This window comes from Ambystoma mexicanum, chromosome 8, assembly GCF_040938575.1.
Source record: "Ambystoma mexicanum isolate Mex_15411 chromosome 8, UKY_AmexF1_1, whole genome shotgun sequence".
Lineage (NCBI taxonomy): Eukaryota > Metazoa > Chordata > Amphibia > Caudata > Ambystomatidae > Ambystoma > Ambystoma mexicanum.
Window position 1 is genome coordinate 808,875,276 of NC_090929.1, and position 25,605 is coordinate 808,900,880.

General features: G+C 46.0%; 1 protein-coding gene across 1 annotated transcript in view; it reads left to right on the forward strand.

Annotated features, from left to right (window-relative positions):
- The window catches only part of NDST2 (N-deacetylase and N-sulfotransferase 2), a 2,001,368-nt gene that overhangs the window by 1,216,016 nt on the left and 759,747 nt on the right, over nucleotides 1–25,605 (forward strand). Inside the window, exon 10 of the mRNA XM_069610676.1 lies at nucleotides 22,148–22,322. Coding sequence (XP_069466777.1) covers nucleotides 22,148–22,322 — 175 coding nt within the window. The remainder of the gene's footprint in view (nucleotides 1–22,147; nucleotides 22,323–25,605) is intronic.

Genomic DNA, 25,605 nt, shown 5'->3' on the forward strand with positions numbered 1-25,605 from the left:
TCGAGTCACCGAAGTTCGATGCTCGACGCCGGCCCGGAAAAGAAAATAGTCGAGAGCTGCACGACGGACTTCATGCCTCGGAAGGCCTCTGGCCTCAGCCCAGGCCTTGGAAGGCCCCTGGCCTCGGCCCTGCAAGTAGAGAGAGTGGGGGGTGGTACATACTCTACACTACATTTTCTTATATATTCCTACACGCACTAGACCGCTGCCACAAGGTGCGTATGGAGGGTACCCCTTTCCAATTTTGCCCCAAGTGCAACCGCAAGTACCCTTGGGTGGACAGACACGCCACCTGTAACCCCTGCTTGCCGAGGGACTACCCCGAGGCGAACTGCAGAGCGTGTAGTCGGTTTAAGACGAAAACTCTAAAGGACCGTTCGATCAAACGTTGGGCCTACCACGCCAGGCAACGAGAGGCCATGGAAGCGCAGGGCGCCTTCAGTGATGGCAGCGACGCTGTGCTATCGGACGGCGAGGGCAACGTGGCGTCGAGAGACAGCCAAGCGCAAGTCCCCGACCTCGGAAGGTTGTCCGGCAGGGCAGCTATTGGGAACACCCACGGCGACACGAGCGCTACCCACACCACTTCCACTAAACACTCGAAGTCCAACCGAGACTCGATGCGCGCATCGAGTTCCCGGAAAGAGGCACACAGAGAACGGTCCACCGAATCGGAGTCCTCTGGGCATTCGCGGTCAAGATCGCCGCATTACACCAGGCAACCATCCTGTCATGACGCCTACCCCCGGGCATCCGGACCAAGCCCATTGGCCCCGGGAGCAGGCATCCAGATATTTATTAAAACCCCAGCAGCCCCAGCTAGGGGCTGTCTGGGTTCAGTCCTGGCACCTTAGGCACCAGGCTCATAGACATTACTTACCTCATGCAGACCATGCTGCAACTGAATCCAAGCCAACGTGAGGCTTGGATGGGACTATTTTGTTACAGGGACTATTTTTTACTCGGGTGTGGTTCTGGGGAACTTCTTACCTGGAACTACTTTGGAGGCTATTTAAACCACGCCCGATCAGCAACACACGCTTTGCGTTAGCCTGCATCCAGCAGCGTAACGCTTACCGTGCCTGCAGTCAGCATTCAGTCTTCAGCTACGCCCGTCTCGAATCCTGGACTCCTAGCAAAAGAGGAAAGAAGAAGGAAAGGTTAGAACAACGACATTACTTCAATCCTTACCTGATTCCGAATCCATCACGTCTTCGAACTTGAAAAGGACATTATTTCTGCACGCGTCGCATCACCAGCTGCAGCGCCGCGCCATACTCACCAGTCCTCACAGCATTTTTCGATCCGGCACTGTCTCCATCATTTTCTTCGCCGAACTCCAGCACCTTGGGGAAAACACAAAAATAACAACAAGGTGAGCCAAGAGAGCCGACAAATACAATCTCTTACCATCAAAGGCTTAACTGATTTATCACCGGAGGCATTACCCATTAATACGCCTCATCTTCATTTGCCGCACCTATAAAGGGAGAAAACAACAAGTTAAACTCATGCAATTTATACCGGACAGTGTTGGGTAATACAGACTCTTACCTGAATGCCATCAGCTGCCTTCAGGCAATATACTTTTGAACCAGTTGCAATTCAACAAGGGAATGGAATAAGAGTGAACATCGGACATATTGAACTCTTTGAACTTATAAACCTCTGAGTCAATATTCCTCCGGAACTCCTCCAGCACCCTCAAACCAGTGAAGTAACTGGTATCTAAGCGCCCCTGCATGCCATGCAGGATGGAGAGCTCATCTTTTAAAAACATAAGGTGAGGTTACTAAAGGAGATATCGGAGGTGACAAGAGGGGAGAACGAGAACAGTGGGAGGGGGCCATCACTAAAATCCACGGGTAGCTATATCCCTTTCTCCACTTGCAGGAGAATACTTCTACGGATCAAGCAGACGAGATTAGGCGGGCCAGTCCAGATAGTCATCTCGGCACTACGCATCACGTTGGTGTAGACCGCAGCTGTCCGGGTCCGATCGACGCCCCTGTGGGAACCAGGTGAGCGTTACGCATCCACTGTTGCCAAGAGTGCCACGCTCACTAAAGTAACGGAGGTTCGATCGTCGGAAGATGAAGCCGACCACCATCCCCAGGCCGTACTCCAGGAGTCAGCGTCAGCAGACCGCTTGATGGCTGCTCCCGTGTCCCAAACTCCACACTCTAAGGAAAGGGACACTACCCCCGAATCTCGACGCCAGACGTCAAAAAGCTCCGAAAAGGTGAAAACACCAGGGAAGCACTCTTCCACTCACGGGGAGGGGGGAAGGCAGCAGAAGATACATTCTCAGCCTTCTTCTGCACAACAGAAACATGAAGACAGGTCAGTCTTCTGTAAAGATTTCCAAGACCCCTGCACAAGGCCATAGGTCCAGTCAGGATATGGCAGGGAAGGGTAATCCCCAGCTCCAAAGAATGGTCAAGTGAGGATATAGACAGAGTTATGTCTAGAATGTCATCCCTAGCAGACTTCTATGCCAAGAATCCAGAGCACTTACTCTCCTATACCCCTGACGGGGCTACCCCGTCAGGGTCTAGTGACCCGCAACCCCCTGGTAACAAACCTCGAGTTGAGGCGCCAACGCAAAGTCGGTCTTTGACCCTTTCTACGTACAGCCATACTCTCAGTATGCTGAGGATCCATTACACAAGGATCCAGAATTGGCCACGTTGGACGACCAAACTGGGATGGATTACTATGGGGATGACGAGGACCAAGAGGAGGACGAAGATGACCCAGAAACCTACAGAGTAGACTCCCCAGTAGGCAAAGAACCTCCGGTTACCGACTCCCATGTCGACAACCAACCTCTCTTAAATGAGGTTTTGTCTAGAGCGGCAGAAACTTCTGCATAGATACTCAGGGAGCACAGGAGGAGAGGGACTTTGCCGAGGAACTAGTGGGAGAAAAGAGCCCCGTTGCCCAGGCCATCCCTATTCTGAAGTCTATACAAAGGAGAATAGACCCTTCACTTCTCAATCCCAATCTCACCAGGGCAGTAAACCCCTGGATCGAAAAACTGTGCAGGGCAGCCCAGTCAGACCCGCTGTACATAAGGTGGCAACTGAAACCGGACTCCCTGGTAGTGACTAATACCCGAAAGAGGGCGGGAACGCCCCTATCATCGTCTGAAGCTCCCACCGAAAAGGATAGCAAAAAGATCTATGGGTTGGGAAGGAAGGTAGCCTCCACTTCCGCCTACCAGGCAAGGTTTGCCAACTCCACCACCCTGCTGGCAAGTTACAACTGCCATCAGCGGGAAGAAGCTTCGGCACTCATTGACTCCGCCCCGGAACCTTTAAAAAGCCAGTTGGCACAGGTTGCGTCGGAGGGAAGAGCCGTGTCCGGTTGCATCCTTGAGGCATCCTTTGATGCCGCGGATAATGCCGGCAGACTGATAGCAGAGAGCACTGTTATCAAAAGGCATGCTTGGTTAAGACAATCTGGTTTTAAACCTGAGACACAAGCATCCTTAATAGACAAACCAGTGGAGCCTGATATACTGTTTGGCAAGGCGGTAGAGGACGCATTAAAAAATGCCAAAGATGAGTACGAGACTCAAATCCCTGGGCCGGTTAACCAACAAACCCCCTAATCAAAGAGAGAATGGCAATTTTCGTTGCCCACGCGGCCAAAATTCACAAAGGGGCTCCAACTATTCCCAGGGGCAGGGTACACCATGGAATAACAACCAGCAGTCTACCCAAAGTTATGGCAGGGGTAACCAAAGAGGACGTGGTAAGGGTAGAGGCAGCCCCAATAGAGGCGGCTGCACGCCTCCCGCAAAACAGTGACATTCCGTTCAGGGTCCCTTCTCACGCATCCCCAGTAGGGGGACACATTTCCAACTTCACACAAGCTTGGGAAGGCATCACATCAGACAGATGGGTGCTGTCCACAGTGTCCGCAGAATACTGCATAGAACTGTTAGTGTGTCCCCGAAACCACCCTCCACGTCAAAAAGTACATTCCTTAGACCACCAGAAGATCCTCCTCGAAGAGATCGCCGATCTTCTAGCAAAGGACGCGATAGAACTCGTCCCGGGACACCAAGTAAACAAGGGTATTTATTCAACTTACTTCCTTGTGCCAAAAAAAGATTTGACAATGCGCCCAGTATTGGACTTGCGGCCTGCAAACAAATATGTCAAGCCCCAAAAACTTCCCATGACTACTCTCCAAGAGGTAATCCCCCTCCTAAAAAAGGGGGATTACTTGGCAACATTGGATATGAAAGATGCCTATTTTCATATGTCCATGTTCCCAGTGCACAGAAGATTCTTGCTCTTCAAGGTGGACAGTCAGCACTACCAGTTCAAGGTACTGCCCTTCGGTATAGCCTCGGCTCCAAGGTTATTTACCATGGTACTGGTGGTGGCGGCGGCACACCTACGCACGGAGGCAATCCCAGTGTACCCTTACCTGGACGACTGGCTCGTCCCAGTGTACCCTTACCTGGATGACTGGCTCATCACGGGGGAGACCCCAGTAATTTGCAGATCAAACATTCAGAAAAATATCAACCTCCTCTTCCAATTGGGTTTCTCCATAAACGAAAAAAAGTCAAGTCAAGTCTGGTGCCAAGCCCCTCCAAACAGTTCCTAGGAGCTGTCCTAAACACACAAGAGGGGTTGGCCTTTCAATCAGAGGAAAGAATTCGGAATATACTGCTGCAAATTCCGCTATATCAGGCCGGTCGCCAGATAACGGTGCGCAAAGCGATGCGTTTGCTGGGCATGATGGCGTCATGTATTTACCTGGTCCCCCACGCGCGCCTCCGCATGCGTCCCATGCAAGAATGGTTGGTGAAACAGTGGTCTCAGGCAAGTGGTCATTGGGACGATCTAGTGGTCGTTTCGCCAACACTTGTACGAAGTCTTCACTGGTGGACAAGAGAAAACCTGTCAAAGGGGAAACCCTTTTACGATCCCAAGGTACAGGCTGTAGTCACAACAGACGCATCCCTGTCAGGGTGGGGAGCACAGACAGACACTGGACATCTATAAGGGCACAATTCCGTGTCACAATTGTAATAATTGTAACAACTTGATCTCAGGCAACACGATAACTCATCCACATAAAGGTCACAAAATAAACCTCTATCACTCTTCAACTTGTGATTGGAAAAATGTTATATATGGCATAAGATGCCCATGTGGATTATATTACGTGGGGATGACAGTGAGAAAGGCCAAAATAAGATGGTCCGAACACAAATCAAATATCAGGACAGGAGCCATTAAATCACCGGTCACTCAACACTTCAAAAAAGAAAGACACAACATTTCACAGATAAGATTCATCATTCTGGAACAAATAAAAACACCAAGAAGATGAGGTAATCTAAACACAATACTTCTGCAAAGAGAAACGTACTGGATTGATAAATTGAATTCAATGCAGCCAAAAGGTATGAATGCGGATTGGGATTTGAGCTGCTTTCTGTAACCTTGTACAGAATATACAGACTGTGCACGACATCTGCACATTAAGAAGTCAAGGAGAATGTAGCATGGAAAACAATGTTCAAAGCAACCCTGCCTCCAAAGGGCGAGCTTCCTGTGAGCTCAAGTTGGCTATGGAAATTTCATAATGAAGACATTAGTCGTCATTATCTGTGGTCGTGTAACAAAATGTACACAACACACATTCAACCTCAAGCTCAGAACATCGAGCAATCAAGAAATCCGTAAAATAATGTAGCCATTTTCAAGCACACAATGGAGAGACATGGATAACCAACGAACAAACCAAACCACCATAAGATGGCGCCCAGGGAAGTGCGACGGTTTCCCCATCTGTACATCCAACAGCAAGCAAGAAAGGAGTAGACGCACAGAGGCCCAGTAAACAAAAACACAAAGTCAGAATTACAACCGTAACCTGACTTGCAGACTGTGGAGTGAACTGGAGAGAGTAGACGTTTGAGCGGACCAGTGGAGGAAAACGAGTGAAGCGAGAGAGGAAACGTAGCGGCTCGCCACGGAACCAAAGTGCAAACAACGTGGTCGCGCACACGGCTCGTTGAGGACTCGGTGCATGCAGCAGTCCAGTCGACTAAGGTGAGAAGTCTAGAAGCAGAACATTAGAAAAGCATGTAAGAGATTGAATCAGGGCTTTGTGTCTGGGGCACAGCGCTATCATGTAGCGACTGTTCCCAGCACAAAACCCACATATGCATATTCACAAATTCAGATTAAAAGTGGATGCACTATTCGTCTTGCAGATCGGGCAGAACACACATGGAGGACATAAAAATTGATGAAGATATAACAGTGAAGCTTAACTGACGAGGCTTAGATATTTGAAGACGGGAGTGATCCACAGTGTTTCGGGTACAATGACTTATTTCGTTGAATTGGGGAATCTTTTAAATTAACAATACACTGAAAATAAGGATATAAGAACTAAACAAAAATATATATCTATTTACAGATAAAACACTTTTGAAGAATAGAGTTTGGTCGCACCTGATGAAGGGCTCAGATAGCCCGAAACGCGTTGTGCATTAAAGAGAAAAAAGATAATTTATAAAATGAGTCTATTGTGAATATGGGACAATTGTTGAACTATAAAGACCCAACGGGAAATCAATTATCAAAGAAATCAAGTGACCTTGGTTTAAAAACAACTCGACAAAAGATTTATATTGTTTGTGTTAATAAACTGTATACAATCTGTAAATATAAGATTGCATGAATGAAATGTTTGCTAAAATGTTTATTTTGTATAATTAACTAAATCAAACAGACACATTGATTTAGAGTATTGAGAAACTTTTTATTTATTTTTGGATTAAAAAACATGTTTATATCAAACGAGATTTAGCAAGTTGTTTTGCATGTTTCATGCTCAAAAGTGTGCACAGAGTACGATCATTTTAGCTAGAGTGATCACACAAACCTTTATAGCGAAAATCGGTGCCTGAGGGACTCACTACGGTTTCTTGAAGATTGGGGCTGTGAGGAGTGGGCTGGCCCTTTCATTGCTGGAGGCCTGGCCTTGGGACTCCATTCACGCGAGGCCGCTCACAGTGACGTGGACCTGCCAGATCGGCACTGATTTCTTCCGAATGCCTCCTCCTGTGGGCGAGCCGCGGCGGCTTTGCCCCCTCCTGCTCCCCCCTTGCCCCCCCCGAGGGTTGTACTGCTCTGGCCGGTAGGCGCGCCACACTGAGGTCTGGGGCTGTCCCCTGAGGCCCTCGTCCGGCCCTCCTACCCGCCTCGAGGACTCCCCCGCCCGACCCGGCTCTGCCTGCTCTGCGGCACCCTGCAACTCCTGCGAGGGGCCCGGCTCACACAGCGGATGTGCCTGCCTTGCGGCCCGCGGTCGGATAACGGCTGACATGCAACCTAGCACCGCACCCAGCAGGCCGTGGGCTGCACACGAGGAGCAGGTAAGGAGTTGCTGGGGAGGGGAGGGAGACCCAGACTCTCCCCCAGTCGGAATTGCTACGCCATCATCAGCCCACGGACATCTCCTTGCTGCCAAGGGGCCCTCTGACCACACTCTTACCTGAATTTTACCGTGGTCGGTTTGCACCTGAGTCCTGGGCACCTGTGTGCCCCCCCCCCCCCATGAGAACATTAATTCACCCTAAGGACAACCTGCCACTACATCCCTGCCATGTGGTTCCTATATCCCCCGGTAGACAGTACCTTGCTTCCTGGACAGGTGACCCTGCTGTTCTTGGCCCCAGCAGTGGCAGGGGCCCAACTCTAGCTGAGGGGCAGGTGATTACATCTGCGGTCTGGACAAATAGCACTGGTGCTCATTTCAGCAATATCCCGGCTGACTCTTTGTTGCTGAAACAGCAGTCACTCTACATACTCCATTGCCCCGAACTACACTCTGGCAACTCAACAACGGGACCCTCTGGCCCCCCTGCTATACCTAGCGCAGGAGGACTAAGGGTATATCTGACCACATCGACCCAATACTGCAGATGCTCTGCCCCTTTATCTCAGTGTCCTGAGACCACTGGACAGCAAAAATTGGCACTTCGGCTCTGCCTCTCACTTTGGTTTGGGTTGGACCTGTTGGGTCACTCCCCCTGACGCTTGCAATGTCCAATAGATCTAGAGGGACCAACAAGGTGGGCGCCATGGACAAGTTTGCAAAGGCTACCCCACATGTAGACCAGGGTGCTGCGACATCCGCCCAGGAACAACCCGAACCCGAGTCCCCCCCTGGAGCAGTGGCCCCTGACCTCACTGCCATGATGGAGTCAATGGCCAAAAATGTTGCCTCGTTCCATGAAAAACTGGCGATATTAATGCCAATGTTGCTTCCCTTAAATCCCGAGTTGATCAGGCGGGAACCAGGATTACCGAGGCGGGAAACAGAATCGGGGCTAATGAGGATCAACTGCATACTTTGCAGGATGCAGTGGGCACCCTGACTCGCAACATGAAAATGGTGAAGTCAAAGTGTGATGTCCTTGAATCCCGCTCACGCCGAAACAACCTACGCATAATAGGGGTCCCTGAAAATGCCCTGAAAAAGGGTGCATGGAGTGGGCAGTCGAAAATCTACTTTAAGACCTATTGGGGGACCCCGCACTATACCCTTTCTTCACAGTCGAGCGAGCTCATCGGGCCTTGTCCCCACGCCCCAAGCTGGGAGATATCCCCAGACCCATCATCGCCAGGATCCTTAACTATAAGGACAAAGGACCTCATTCTCCGCTTGTCAAGTGAAAAGGGCGACCTACGCCTTGACTCAAATACCATTCGGATATTCCCTGACTTTTCCGTCGGGGTGCAGCAGGAGAGACGCCAATTCCTGGGAGTCAAGAAACTGCTATTTGGGTGGAATGTCCCCTATGCAATCCTCTTCCCGGCCCGGCTCAAGATTACCTTTAGAGAAAAGTTGTACTTTTTTACTGTGCCGGAGGAAGCTGTCAAATTTATAGAGGCCCAGATACCACTGCCTAATCCCAATGACAACCCTATGGTTGATGACTAGACCCAAACCACCTCGTATTTCAGCTATCTGCTTATTATTGTTTGTTCTTTCATGTTCTGATAGCAATGTAACCTTATTGGCTCACCCATATGTACGCATTGAATACCTGTGATGATCACATTTGCACAGTTCACCGCCAGTGACCAGGGGCGGTTCTCCGCCATGCTTACCTGCTTGCCATTATTGACTAATTATTCTGCTGGTTGCTGACCCACTTGTACCTACAGGCCTGAATACGGACCGCCAGGGTGCGGAGTGTTCCGCCCTTTGGTCAGCGCTACCTTTTTTATTCGCTCTGGCTCAGCCCATGTGGGCCAGGTGTGATCATTCTGCATATGTCTGTTCAATGTACCGCTGGTAATCTAGTGCCATTTATATTTTTCTAAGTGCCCACCACACGGCAACAGCGCACCCCACTGCGATTGCAATGTTTAGTCTTGTTAATTTGAAGTTGGGTATTGGCCCCGTTTGGGCCATTGGAATTGCGGACCCATGTTGGGGACCGCCTGTTGTCCCCTCTTCCATGGGACATTTTGTTTTTGACTGGAGGGGGAGGGGGGTTACACTGCCTGCTTGGATGGGGTGGTGCGGGAGGGGGGTGTAGCGGGTTTGATTTGTGTTATGGAAAAAGGCGGAGGCGGATTGGCAGACCACAGAACATCGGGGGGCCCTAGTAGGGGCGATTCCCGCCAGTGGTGGGATGTTACTTAGATTATTAAAATGCCTGTAACAGTGATGCCCTGGAACATACAGGGCCTGAGCAATTATACCAAGGCTCGTAAAATCATGTTGTATGCTAACAGATACGGTTGCAAAATACTGCTCCTGCAGGAGACGCACTCCACGGGCCCTCTGACCAAAAGTATGGCACCGTCATGGGGACCACACAGATATTTCACCTCATATTCCACACGTGCCAGAGGGGTGTTGACGATGATCCATAAATCACTTAAGTTTGTTCTCCATAAGAGCTATATAGACCCGGAGGGGAGATGCATTGTGTTGCAATGCGCAATAGCTAACAGAGATTATCTGCTGGTGAATACCTATGGCCCTAATGTTGACGCCCCCGACTTTGTTGACCTGGTGGTGTCCATATTGCTAGGGTGCGTTGGGGTGCAGATTTTTTGGGGTGGGGATATGAACTGTCTGGTGCAGCGCATAGACTACAGGCACACAGCACAACACTCGACATTCATGATGCATTGAGGGCACTACATCCACAAACACGTGAGTACACTCACTACTCTTCAGTACACGATAGTTCCTCCAGGATTGACATGTTTCTATTATCCGGTGCTATGCTGGGTAGAGTGGTGGAAACACGGATACTTGCGCGCACCCTGTCGGATCATTCACCGATCGATCTTGATATCCCTGGAATTGGGAATACCTGCCCCTACCATCAACGTATGGCGATTCAAGTCGTCCGCCTTGCAGGATAATGTATTTAAGACATCCTTGCTATCCAGTCCTATTTTGAGCACAATACGCCCCAGTCCACCACCCTGGGAGTCCACTGTGATGCTTTCAAAGCCTTTATCAGGGGAATGTCCATTTCTAGGCAGGCGGGAGTCCTCAAAATTATAAGAACTGCCCTTACCCGCTCCGAAACTAAACTACGTGACCTGGAGCAAGCCCACCCGGCGTCGGTTGACCCGGGTATTCTCTCCCAGATTAGCAAAGAGCTCACATTAATGAACAAGCCACTAGGGAAGTCCAGTACTTCAGCCGTCCACAAGCTGCATGGAAATACGGCAAGAGTGATAGACCTGGCAAAACACTTGTTGCTTTGGCGAGGGGTGAGTGGGGCCAAACCCAAATTACCTGCATCAAGGATAGTCGGGGGGCAATACAGTGGTCCGACCAGCAAATCCTGGAGGTCTTCACAGGCTTCTACTTGGAACTATACTCTCAACCGCCAGAGCATAGTGGCTCCCATATGCGGGATCTCCTTGAGCAGATACCTACTACCTGTGTCTCCCCCGCAACAAGAGAGCAACTAGATTCTCCAATTATACTGGATGAAATAGTGGGGGCCATATCCAGTTTCCCTAAAGGAAAGGCACCGGGCCCCGATGGGCTAACGGCAGAATTTTATCAGGAGCATGTGTCTATATTGGCCCCCAAATTGCTCGAAGTATGGAACAAGTCACTCTGGCTAGGATCCCTTCCCCCAACACTACGCGAGGCCGTCATTACGGTCCTACTCAAGCCTGGTCAGCCTAGCGATGACTGCGGATCATACCAGCCCTTCTCACTAATGAATTTGGACACTAAAATCTTTGCCAAGGTGATTGCTAACCGCTTCCTCCCTGTCATGTCATATATGGTTCATGATGACCAGTCAGGTTTCGTGCCCGGGAGATCCACGTCCCATAACATCAGAAGGCTGCTTAATGTCATGTCACGAATTGACCAGGGTGAAGTGCAGTTGCGGTCACACTGGATGCTCAGAAGGCATTGACATGGTGTCCTGGAGGTTCATGTGGCTCGTCCTGGAAACTATGGGCATAGGACCCAAGATGATTGCCTATATTAAATTGTTATACACCTCCCCAGTTGCCAGGGTCCGAGTCAACTCCCAAACGTCCGCTCTGTTCCCTCTCTTCAGAAGCACCCGACAGGGATGCCCGTTCTCCCCGATCCTATTCGAATCGTGGCAATTGAGCCAATGGCGGACTATATCAGGGAGCGTCACTCACATAAAGGGATACGGCTGCAGGATACCCCCGAAATTATCTCACTCTACGCGGACGACGTGCTGTTGTTTATCAGAGACCCCACTGTTCACCTTGACCCAATCCTACGCGACATCACCCGCATAGGCACATACTCTGGTTTCACTATTATATGAATTCCGAGCTCTTCCCTCTCACTAGCTCCACAGTACAACCTGCCACTGAGTACCCGCTCTGCTGGTCCCCTGACGGGATTAAATACCCGGGAATCCAGGTGTCTCTGACCAAAGACACACTGCTAGCAGACAACTACCTGGCTGCGGCAGAACAAGCGGAAGCCAGGATGGAGCGCTGGCGCTCCCTTCCTCTATCACTAGAGGGGAGACTCTCGCTTGTAAAGATGATACTGCTCCCCAAGCTGCTGTACATATTCAATAATGTACCTATCTGGCCTGGTAAGAAATACTTTACAGATTTACACAAGCTGTGCGCTCAGTTCCTGTGTCACTCGGGTGCTGTGCGTAAGAAATGGTCTTATATGACACTCCCCTACGAAAGAGGTGGGTTCACCGCCCCTGATATGATGCGGTACTGGATCGCAGCAGAGGCACAGTTTGCCTCTTACTGGTACCCCCGGGCCCCCTCCTCGCCCCCATGTCAAGCTGGAGACCTTTGCGGCAGCTGGCACCAACATAATGTCTTTAATATTACACCGACGATTCGAGCCGGACTCGACCATTGACCCGGTCCGAACCACTGTGTAAGCCTGGGTTCGGATATTCGCCACATGTGCTGAACAACACCCATACTACAAGTGGCTTCCCTCCTGGCGGTTTCCCGGGCTGGAACCTACATATGACATGGCTCTGGCACGACACTGGGAGACCCTGGGATACCTTGCCCTAACCGGTTTTTACCCAGACGCGCAATTCATAACAACGCAGACTTGGGGGCCGGGTCACTCGGGTTCACCACTGGAATTCTTGCAATTTTATAGACTGCGGCTGCCTTCCGAAGTGCTTGGCCCGAGTTTCCCAATGAGCCCTCCGACTCCCCTGGGATTTCCTAGATTGCCAAATCGGGTGGCGCCCGTGGGGTGGTCTCTTCACTATACAAACTTCTCCTAACTGTTGCCCCACCACAGCCTTCCAGGGCCCGGGACGACTGGGCATCCGAACTGGAGTTAGAACTCATGGACCAACTGTGGGAAAAGATGTGCTCTTGCACTAATGGAGTCTCCATAAACTTTCGCTATCGCACCATTCAGTACAAATTGTTGAACGTGCTGTATTACACCCCGCGTAGGATCTCCAGGTTTGTGCGCTCTGACCCACGGCTCTGTCCTCGCTGCGGCGCGGAGCGAGCCGGCCATTTGCACATGTTTTGGGACTGCCCGAGGCTGGCCACATCCTGGGATGAGATCCTGAAAACACTGTCCAAAATCTGTGACGCTGTTATTGATCCTGACCCGATGGGGGTCCTGTTTGGGGCGTGGAAGGTTGAGAGGGCTAAAAGTGCAGCTAAATTCTTAAATGTGAGCTGTATAATTGCTAAGAAATGTGTTTTACAGAACTGGAAGTGCTCCTCCCCCCACCCCCCACATTCCAGAAATGGTTGAATTTATTAACATGGTCCCGGAACTGTGAAGAAGAGTACCTCAGTATGCTCCCGGCCCGCTCCCGCCCCAAAAACATATGGTCCGCCTTTAACAGCTACCTTAACTGCCTAGACGCACCCTCCTCTGTGGACAATTCCTTGCAATCATCTCTGTTAAGTGCCGCAGCTTGGGATGCTCTGTGATGCTGCATTCCTTATTCTTTGTTATGTTGCTGTTTCTATGTACTCATTTATACATGCATCTAATCATTTTTGGCTGCTCTGATGTATGTGTATGCGATTTGCCTCTGCCAACAAAAATAAAAGTTTAAAAAAAAATAAAAAAAGAATTGGAAAACAGGATGCATATTGTTGAAGTTAGACATGATGCCCCGAAAATCAATATTACGATAATGAATACTAATAAAAGTAATGAATCAATAGCCCAGGGGGCAGAAATAACAAGCGGGAGAGGCAAGTTGGAAAGGACTTGCAGATCACCATGGATCGAGGACAGGAAAAGCAGAGGGGCGTCCAGAACATATGCAAGGAAGAGAAGCCCACGCAGACAGAGAAAGAGTCCAAGAAGGAGGAACACTGGCAGGTGTTTCAGATGTGATGGTACAGATCACTGGGCAGACAACCCAGAATGCCCGGCTTTAAAAAATTATATGTGGAAAATGCAAAGGCAAAGGACACTATTCCAGGTGTTGTAGAATACAGAATGCCTCTGCGAATTGGATAGGTGACGACAACCATAGCGATGGAGATGAGGAGGAATGTGTATTTGTCATATCAGATGAAGAGAATGAGGACGAGATGGAGAGTCCCAAGGCCACAGTATGCGTGGATGGAGTAAACATGCATATGAAGATTGACTCCAGTGCCAAGTACACTCTCATACCGCAGACTGTGAGACAAGGACAAACATGAATACCTACATGAACCTGACATAAAGCCCAAAGCCTATGCCGGAGTTAAAATAGATATCATTGGCTGGTTTTGGGGTACACTAAAATTCAAAAATAGAAAGGAAAATGGAAAAGTATACATCACGAAAGCTGGAAGGACACCCTTATTGAGTTGGACTCATCAAAGTAAACTCAAGGTAAAATTGGATGCCAGTGCTGATGAGTCAGTATTGAATGTTGAAAGTAATACATTAAAATCTCAGATGGGCAAGAAGGCCAAGAACATTGATGAAGTAATGGAAGGCGTTTACAGGAATGAAATTGGGTGCCTGCGAGGATTTGTACATGAAATCAAAATGAAACCAGGATATGTTCCCGTGGCACAAAAATTACGCAATATTACCCGCTCTATGAGGGAAGAAGTAAAGAAAGAGATTAAAAATTTTGAAGACCAGGGTGTCATAGAGAGTATTGACGCCAGCGAATGGGTATCTCTGTTAGTTGTTCTAAGAAAGAAATCTGGGAAATTAAGAATATGTGTGGACATGTGGGAGCTCAATAAGTGTGTGATCCCCGACAGACACCCGCTTCCTAATATTCAGGAAATAGTGTCCACGATAGGTCCTTCGAAAAATTTCTCCACCCTCGATTTAACTTCAGCGTACCACCAAGTGAAGTTACATAAGGACTCTCACAGCGTTTATTACATCAGATAGGTTGTACCAATATAAAAGATTACCTTTTGGGTTAATATCTGCTGCCTCTGTTTTTCAGAAGATTATGCACAAACTGTTTGAAGGGGACCAGGGCATCATTTGTTTCCAGGATGACATGTTGGTGCATGCCATTGATCAAAGGTTACATGATGAAAGAATGCAGTATGTGTGTAGTAAGTTATATGAGGCAGGCATGACCTTAAGTAGAGAGAAATGCAAAATTGATTGCCGTGAGATTGAGTACCTGGGACATACAATATCAGCTGAAGGCATGCGGCCAAAGAAACAATTAGTGGATGCTATAGAAAATATGGCAAGACCCAAATCCAAAGAAATGCGTACTTTCATTGGTATGGCAGAATACTACTCGAAATTCATACGAGATTTTTCCACCCACACCATTCCCCTACGTGATCTCTTAAAAAAGAAAATGTTTGAATGGAACATGGAGTGTGAAGAGGAATTTGTATGGCTCAAATGAGAATTGAGTAGGGCACCATCTTTGAAGAATTTCAGGAGTGGCAAGAAAACCGTGATTAGCACAGACGCCAGTAATGTGGGTCTTGGAGCAGTTGTCACGCAGGAGATTGATGGGAACGAAATGTTGATTGCCTTTGCATCTAGACTATGGAAGGGTGCAGAAAAGTCCTATGCTGAAAACTCTGGGATGATCTTGGTATGGATATTTTAGGTCCAATTTACAGTGATGGTAAGCAACAGTACTGCTTAGTGGTTATTGATCTTTTGACTAGGTGGGTGGAGATTATGATTAAACCATGTATGACTGCTAAAATGGTTGTTGAATTCCTATCTGAAATTTGTGGAAGGGAAGGTTTACGGAAGAGTATACTGACGGATAATGGTGTTCAATTCCGCTCAAAGGAATTGCAGAATTTCTGTGCGGAGAAAAAGTTCCATATATCACCCACCCACAGACCAATGGGGTGGTTGAGCGCTTTAACAGAGTACTGAAGGATGCCATACGATGGGCATGGGCCAATGGGTTGAAATGGGAAGAATCTGTCATGCAGAAGAAAAATGCTCACTGTTTCACACCACATTATACAACAGGGTTATCTCCTTTCTAAATGAGTAGAGGTCGCAAGGCTAACACTAAGTTGACTCCATCTTGGATGAAGAGAATGACTGTTGTGAAGAAGGATTTTGAGGATGCATCCCAGAACATTAGGGCGATGCAGTTAAAGAACAAAAGAGCTCATGACAAATTGACAAGAGGTAATGTTAAGGGGGCACATCCAACAGTTGGCAGATTTGTGAGGTTTAAACTTCCACCTGTTTTGAGGGATGGTCCGTGCAAATGGTCAAAACCTGTTGGCGTGGTTGAAGTTTTCAGACATGCAATAAGGGTTGAGGATGGAAGAATCTGAAACATGGAGAGAGTATGTGTAGTGAAATCACTTGGAGTAAGTACATCAAATTATCATGGTCATGAAGGTTTTAAGAATATGGGTAGTGGTGAGGGTGTTGGAGATGATGAGTGTGGCAGAGATGTGGTGCATGGGAAAAGCTCGTCAAAAATGTCCTTGCCAAACCCTAAACCAGATTCTTCACGCAAGTCAAAGGGAGGAACAATCATTTGCAATCCTCACCACATGAAAGATTTTGTGTGGGAACACAGAGCATGTAGAAAGACTGCAATGTAGATTTCTTGTTGATCAAAGGGGGTTAAGGAGGGGAGATGTGTAGTATGCATATTATGTGCATACCTTTCCCTGCTGTCAACAAGCCCAGCCACGAGATGCAGCTTGCACGAGCGCCAGCTCCTGGAATGCCGGAGACGTGCTTTTGACCGAGGAACGACAACCAATTCAAATGACAACTGATAATGCAGCTGCCAGTTGGTGGGGCTCCACATCTGATCTCCTTTTCCCATATAATTTATCATCTTTTGTATTAATATATATAAAGTAATAAATACGCATTCATATAAACGTACCGCGTCATCTAATCCTTATAAGCAACATCACTATTCGATGAACAAATACCAATAGTAAAAAAAGAAAATGAACATTGCAGACAATGCAGGTGAGACAAAAAACAAAACAGTAAAGCAACAAATGATGATACTAGAAAAACTATACGGACAAGAAACAAGCATATGGTGGGAAGCAACATCTTTACAAAACTACATAGATGTACACAAAATTCTGAGGGGTCTTAGGATCTTAACTATTCCATCATATGAGACCCCGGACCCAGAAATGTTAACAGAAGGGGCAGAAACTACCAATGGTTGTTCCTATTAAATTCCTTGAAATGTTGGTCAGATATGCAAAAAAGGATTGAGAAGAGATACTGAACCAGATAAAGGACATAGAGTAAACTATTTCTACAGGAGAACAAGGAAAAGAAGCACAAACGCTTAAAGCACAGATGGAAATAAACCTGAAAGGGTATGAGAAGGAAATGAAAGCACGCAAACATAATCTCTACGCTACAAAGAAAATTACGAATTAGGCAGAATTTATACGTTTGCAGAAAAGTATGACTAAGTAAGAAAAATGAACAAAGATGACAAGCAAAACAAAGTAATACCGGAGTAGTCCACTTCAGAAGACCCAACTAGCTCATCAGCAGCTACATCGGAAAGTGACAAAGCACAAACTCCTGTACGCCTTAGACAAGATGAGACTGCGCATCTAAAATGCAGTAGGCCGAAAACCGCAAACTCCCAGATGCTTTCCAAAACCAAACCAGTGGAAAGCGAGGACCAAACAAAAGAAATGCAAATAATGTATTCAAGAGAATCTTTTGTCTAAGGGTCTAATCCACTGCCCTAAGTAGAGTTTAAACTGTGTAGAAACCCACATCGATCTATACTAATTTGTGCTGACATTAAGATTGATCAAACATTTTACAATTCACAACAAAAGTACTGATAAGGCCAAGGAGAATGAAATACCAACTATGCTTTTGATCAAAGATATCCCAGCACTAAAAATACTACAAGACCTAGCAACCACGGAGGCGGTAGGCTTAAATGCCATAGACATGGAAGAAATGTGGGACAACACTGACTTAGCACCCTTTGGCAACAATACGTACCTCACTAAGCATAGCGGATTCAAAACCCAATCTAAATTCAATCCCATAACCCCAAACAGTGCCAGTATAGAGAGATTTAACGAGCTAGTGGTCGATGATCTAAAATGACTGGCCAGACGGGCCCCTCCACTGATACACCACAGAAGATGCATAGTATAATCACAGACTCTAAACAATCTTAGTAATGATCAGAGCATCATAATAAAACCATCAGACAAGGGAGGGAACAAGTGGTGATAGATTTGGATGACTACATACAAGAGACCAAGCCCAAGTTAAACAATACCACACTACTTGCAATTGACAGAGGATCCCACTAAACAACATGAAGACCAATTTGACAAAATGTTGAAAGGATGGCACGAAGCAGGCCTTCTGGAATGGGAGGAGAAACAATATCTCACAGTTAAATATCCTGTCACCCCAACGATATACTTTGTGCCAAAGGTACACAAGACTCAATAAACCCCCATGCAGACCAATCGTGGCATCTCTTTTGGAAAAAAGTCACGATACATTGACACATTACTTTTTCCATTCTTACAGACCGTACCATCATTTGTACAAGACACAACAGATTTCTTACGCAAAGGAAGGTGTCAACATACCATGGGAAGCAACCTTCTTACCAAGCAGGATGTGGTTTCACTATACACCGGTATAGAGCATCGGACAGGAATCCAGGCAACAAAAGTATACCTATCAACCAAATCTGCCAACTATAGAGACCATTCCAAAATATTATTGGTGATGCTCAATTTCTGTCTCGAACATAGTGCGTTCCTTTTTGATGGAAAGTTCTTTCTACAAGTCTGTGGCACAGCAATGGGCACATTTGCTCCAGCATATGCAAATTAAGAATGGGAATATGGGAACAAGAAATTCTGCACAGTGATGAATATTAGAGAAACAGTAATAAAATGTCCTGGAATCGCTACATAGATGATCTTTTCATAATCTGGAACGGGAGCACACAATAATGGTTGTACTTTGTCGGAACAATCAATCTGAACCATCACAATCTACAATTCACCAAACATCACAATACACTTCAAACCATCTATCTATATGTATTAATACATGTGGAGAACGGACAACTGGAAAGCACCATGTATAGAAAACCCATCATCACCAATTCAGTGTTACATGCAAGTAACTGCCATTTTAAAAAACGTATAAGTAGCATACCATATGGTGAAATGATAAGGACACGTAGAGACTGCTCAACAGAAAACGTGTTCCAGAAAAATGCAACATCAATAGCAAGAAGGTTTGAAAAGAGAGGCTATCCCAAAACGACAGTATAGGGGGCATTTGATAAAGCCAAAGTGAAAAGAAGAGAAGATTCCTACAGCGCAAACAACCAGGGCAGGACATGTTCAACACATAAGATTCATCACACCATCACATCAAGCAACGAGAATGAGTAAGATTTTGGATAGTCCACTGGAAGATTCTAAAAAATTACCCAGTCATTTCTCCACATGTGAAAGATAGAGCACAAATGACATTTTTGCAAACCAGCATCAATATGAACAAAAATAGTGTCCTTGTTTTTCCAAAGAGACAATGCAACATCTGTGACAAAGCAGTGGCTTATGGGACCAATAATAGGATTCTTCAAATCTAGCAAATGCAAAGCATGCAGTTATGGGCTCAATGTCAAACAGTACACCAATCAAAGAACAAAAGGAATAATATCAATTAAAAAACATCCAACATGTGTGAGAGCCAGTTTTCAATATACATTATCCAATCTGGTTGTGAGAAGCGATATATAGGTAGCACAAAACATTTGTCTAAAACACACATTTTACAACATTTCAGAGCGATAAACACCAAGGACTATATGTACACCCTGGCCAAGCATTTCCAAGAGCTACATCAAGGAGATGTATCGACACTGCGTTACTTTGTCATTGATACAATTGAGAACCATCCACGAGGAGGGTATCGAGAAAGGAAGTTACACCGGCGAGAGTCACAGTACATCGTCGACCTTAACACGAAAGCCCTGAATGGACACAACGTGTATGAAGAGATGTATACGTTTCTAGGGGATTAACGATCAACCATGCCGTTCTCATCAGAATTAACTTATACATGACACTTTCACAAGAAACAGCTGAACTGCATCTCAGACTTGCACATCCCCGGACAATCCATGTAACAGCTCGAGACTTCGTCATTTTAAGACTTGAAGAAGAAACAGTAGCTTATGAAAAACTACCTTTCAATTTGTTCTATACACATCGAGAGCCGAGTAACATGCAGAAGACATTGGTCCGAAAAGTTTTGTAATGGTGATTGGTGTTATTTGTCACAGGACACTTTATTACATCACCCATTTCTTAACCAAATATTCCTGTTACCACTGTTATATATCCCTCTTTCAAATTATGTGTATGAAAATGATGTAGATCCTTTGTAACGACTACTGTGTACCTGCGAGGAAAATATCGCCACCCAAGGCTAAAACACAACCACATTGCCTAGGCTGAAAATAACTTGTTGCCAATGCATATTTGCACTTTATAAACATATGATGTGGCCAGTTCATATTGCACTGAGTAAAACATATCCTGATGGTATTGCAACCATGACATTGCTGCTGAAGGACATGGCACCTTATGTACTGTGCAAGCACGACAGCACTTTGAACTTCAATGGCTGCTAGAGTATACACACTCATACAACGGCAGTTCATAAATATACGATGCGGCCAGCTCGCACTGTATTGAGTACTGCTTGATATCATTATGTAGGTATTGATACAATGACGATGCTGAAGCATAATGGGACCTTATGTAATGTACAAGCAAGACTGCACTTTGAACCTTAAATGGCTGCTTCAATAACAAATGATGTGGCCAGCTCCCAGTGTACTGAGCGTAAACTGTGATATGCTGGATATTATTTTGGAGGTATGGATACAATGACGATTCTGATGAAGCACTATGGCACCTTATGCACCGTACAACCACTACTGCACTTTGAACTTCAAATGGCTGCTAGAGAATAAATACTCATATTTCTGCTGAGGCATCATGGCATTTGAAATGACACACACGGCATATGGGATAAGTATTGTGACACAGAACTGATTGATTTATTACCACTCAAGGTATTTAGATCACAATAATGCACTTCTACATCGGCAGTGCATTTGGATACTGTAACATTTAAGTTTAGTTATGCCATTGATGTCCCGAGTACAAGATCATCTAAATAGCATTATCCACACTTCATTTGCCCAAATAGGTACAGATAGAGACGTGTCTTTCGTTCACCAATTAAGCAGTAACTGAATACACACACCATACAGACCCACCCATCTTTGCTGATGCACCCATAGATTTCAGTGTAAGATTACATCGGAACAAGTACACTCACATGCAACACCTTGGAATATGTGAATTCCCAGAGAGTTTAGATACTAGACCAAGATGGCACCCAGCACAGCAACCTAATCCCACAGGACACAGAGATCATTGCACACGAGAAACAGTAGAGGGACTAGTCTCGCAACATACCATAGAGACAGTTTTTAACAATGGTGCACAATCTCACAGAGAACACTGACGAAGCCTTGGCAGTGAAACGTGTTTGTTGACTCCCCAGAGTCAGCCATCCCCACTGGTGGTTTTTACATTTTTTTCTGGATTTTAATTGAGTTTACCAAATAAAGCGATTTTCATTTCAACATTTACCTAATGTTGATCAAATCTGGCCGTGCTAAACCCCGGCGAACGAGGATGAGAAAGGAGAGGCTAATGTGAGTGCGATTTCTTGGAGGTTATATATAAAATATATAGAGGGTATGTAGGGAGGAGACAATGTGGTTGGGCAGTGCCCATTAAGGGGCAAAAGAGGTAGGCCTCTCATTATGAGAAAGCATTAAAACAATTACATGGCAGCAGGGAAATGTTCACTGCCAAGCAGTACACTATATAGCACGATTATGTAAATGAAACCCCATAGAACCGTTGTGGGGCACATTCTATTCGAGCATCGTCTGGTGTCTAGCTTATTGTTTGTTGAGCAGAGTCAAGTTTTAATCATCTCAATATTGTTTGGTCTACAGTGTATTTATTTAAAACCCGGCAGTGTATATTTCAAACCAGCTGCAATTGGCATGCGTGCCCTTTCCAATTATTAAATGCGCTACTTTGTGTCTTTTGTCCTTCAGGTACATGGAGTTTTTCCCTGTGCCCTCCAATGCCAGTACCGATTTCATGTTTGAGAAAAGTGCAAATTACTTTGATGCAGACATGGTACCGAAAAGAGCTGCTGCCCTCCTTCCAAGAGCCAAAATCATCACCATTGTGATAAATCCTGCAGACCGCGCCTACTCCTGGTATCAGGTATTAACATTTGCCCATATGACATTTTGTTAATGTCTAGACTAAACCTAGATGTGTCGTAGATTTTGTTTAGCTAGATGTTTTATAATTTGCTCTGCCATACCGCTGCGGGTGATTAGAGCGATTTCCTAATTTTTCCCAGGCACTGAATTGAATAATGAATCAATTCAGTGCAACTTGAAAGCATTCAGATGCACACATTAGTTCAATGTAGAGGACTGCTAAATAACTTTAATGCTTAAAATGGAATAGGGGTGGAGAAGAAAGTAAACGTATTTGATGCCATTGACATGTAGAAAATAACCCTTAACACTAAGTGATAAGGGCACATATGTGTGAATGTATGTATGTATGTATGTGTGTGTGTGTGTATATATACATATATACTTATGGTACCACCTGGCGTTGCCCGGGTCTGTAGCTGACATGCATGTGGGTGTCTGCTATAGCTTTGTGTATGTTTTCTTGTGTCATTAGGCTTTCATGACATGAATGACACTAACGCCACAGTCATAGAGAATTCTATCTCACAACTTGGCATCAAACACCGTATTAATGAGCTCACACACAACAATGGCAGAACCTTGGGTTGGCTGGCAGACCTAAATTGCATCACCACAACCCTTAACAATGCGTCTTGTGCTTGGTCAGACCACCATTGCATAACAGGAGAACGCCTGCCTTGATGCTTGCACCTCCATTGCCCCACAGATACTGTCCAGAAACAATCGTAACATAACATTGAGAACCTACTACCTCTACTACATCCCATCACTAATCCACCAATAAACTTCAATAAGGATCTGTCCACTCTTATAGGCGTGTACAACTGTACCTTAGACCAAGCCCTAAATAAAATTGCCCCGCTGAAATTAAGAAAGGCTAAACCTACAGCCCACCTATTCGGGGCCTTTCGGGCAACTTTCTGGAGGACTTGGCCTTAGTAAATAAGATATACCTCCTCATTCAGGCATGGATGGCATCCCGTGGCCTATGCCTGAATGATGACAAAACGGAGTTACTGATCCTAGGTTCAGAGACGGCCATTAAAAAACTTAACCCCAGCTACGCCTCCTTCAACATCGACAATAACGTCATCAAGGTGATGCCCGCAGTTAAAACACTTGGCTTCTACCTGGACTCCGCACTTACCCTTAAGAAGCAAGTTAATTCATTAGCATACCCTTAAGAAGCAAGTTAATTCATTAGCATCATCAACCGCTTATACATGCAAACTGATCCGAGCCTGCAGACCATTTCTTTCTGAATCTAGTTGCATTACCCTGGCCAATGACCGCATAATATCTAGATTGGACTACTGCAATGCCATGTACACAGGAGGTAACAAGTACATTACTGACAAAATGCAAAGACTTCAAAACAATGCCCTTTGATCTGCTCTAAATATCCCTAATAGACAGCACATCTCTACATTTAGAAGAGCCGTCCACTGGCTCACAATCAATGACAGGAACCGCCTTAAAATACTTTCTCTCACATCCAAATGTTTGAACAATATAGCCCCACCTTATCTTGTTGAAAGAATAAACAAGAGACTCGCTGCCTGCCCCATGAGATCTGCCAACGCTCACACACTAGAGATCCCCAGATTTAAATGTACTACAGATCCAGCTTCCCGGTTATAGCTGCGCAATCTTGGAACGCACTCCCACTAGAGCTCAGAACAGACCAACCTTATTCCAGATTTAGATGGAAAGTCCTTACCTGGATACGCTCCAATGACTCCTAACTTGCTGCCATTGACTCCTTAGCCCAGACTATGACTGTATTTGCTACCTAATGCCTGTCAGGCTTCTCCGCTTTCAATGTATCTACTACTATTGCACCAGTCGACTGTAACTATGCAATTTCTACATGTGACCACTAGTCCCTTGCTATCTATGTTACAGTAATTATTTGTATTTCTCTGTATTTTCTTGTATGTACGTAGTTACTCTGCAACTAAGCTTTAAGTATACTTGTAATGTTGCGCCCAGCTACACGAGGGTTTGGTGCGCTTTATCAAATAAACAAACAAACCTAAATAAATGGTTCACTGCTGACCTAAAAACCCTCCATAACGCCAAAAGAACCGCCGCAGCCACCTGGAGAAAAACACCTTTGATCCTTAATGCTGTTCACCACTGCCGCTACCACTTATAAAGCAGCTGTTCTTAATACCAAAAGAGATTTACAACGTCAGAATTTAAAACGCGAAATCGGGTACGAAAGAGCTCTTTACTATACTGAGGGAATTGGAGACACCGGCACCACCCACAGAAGCCTGCATCAAAGATGCGGCTTGGTGTGGCAATATCCAAAAGGCTTTATCAGACAAAATAGCCTTGCTACAAGAAAAAATGGAGACAAAAAAGAGCAGTCTAGATCTGATCTCTAACATAAGCAAATTGCCTGACCCTCAGCCTTCACCATGTCACCCCTTTCTGCTTCTCTCCAGTGACTACTGAAGAAGTCGAAAACATCATCGCTGTTCTAAAACCCTTGAGATGCCAGGGAGATACCTGCCCAGGTTCAGTTATTAAGGAAGCAGCAAAAGAACGTGCACCGGTCATCACCTCCCTGATTAACACATCCTTCTAAAGCTGCTCAGTCCCTAACAATCTTGGAGGCATGGTTTATGCCTCTCCTCAAAAAACCTAATCTAGATCCAAACATACCTACTAATTACAGACCTATAACGACCGTTCCATTCCTCCTAAAAATATTAGATAGAGCGGCCCATCTATAAATATAAAAACACCTTGAGGACAACAACCTCTTAGGCTTGCACCAATCAGGTTTTAGACCCAGGCATGGAATGGCACTGAAACCGCCTTCCTGGATCTAAACATTCAAATGGATGAGGCCAAAGACAAAGGCAACCTTGCCATCTGCCTACTGTTGGACCTCTCAGCAGCGTTTGATCTCGTTGACCACCAGATTCTTAACAAACATCTGACCACAGCTGCATCGTTCTCTGTGAACGCCACTAGCTGGATTCAATCCTTTCTATCGAACAGAACAACGAGGGTCTTTGCACCCACAGCATCTGCCGATCCAGTACCCATCTATTGTGGAGTCCCACAGGGCTTTTTTTTCTCGCCCACTCTTTACAATATATTCACAAAGCTCCTCTTTGATAGTCTTGATAACTTGGGTGTCACCTACACTAATTTTGCAGATGACATCCAAGCCCTCATCACGCTCACTGGCTGCTACGACAAAGACTCTAAAAGGCTAAATGAAATCTAATTCAGGGTTGTATGGCCTCCCATAGCCTTTG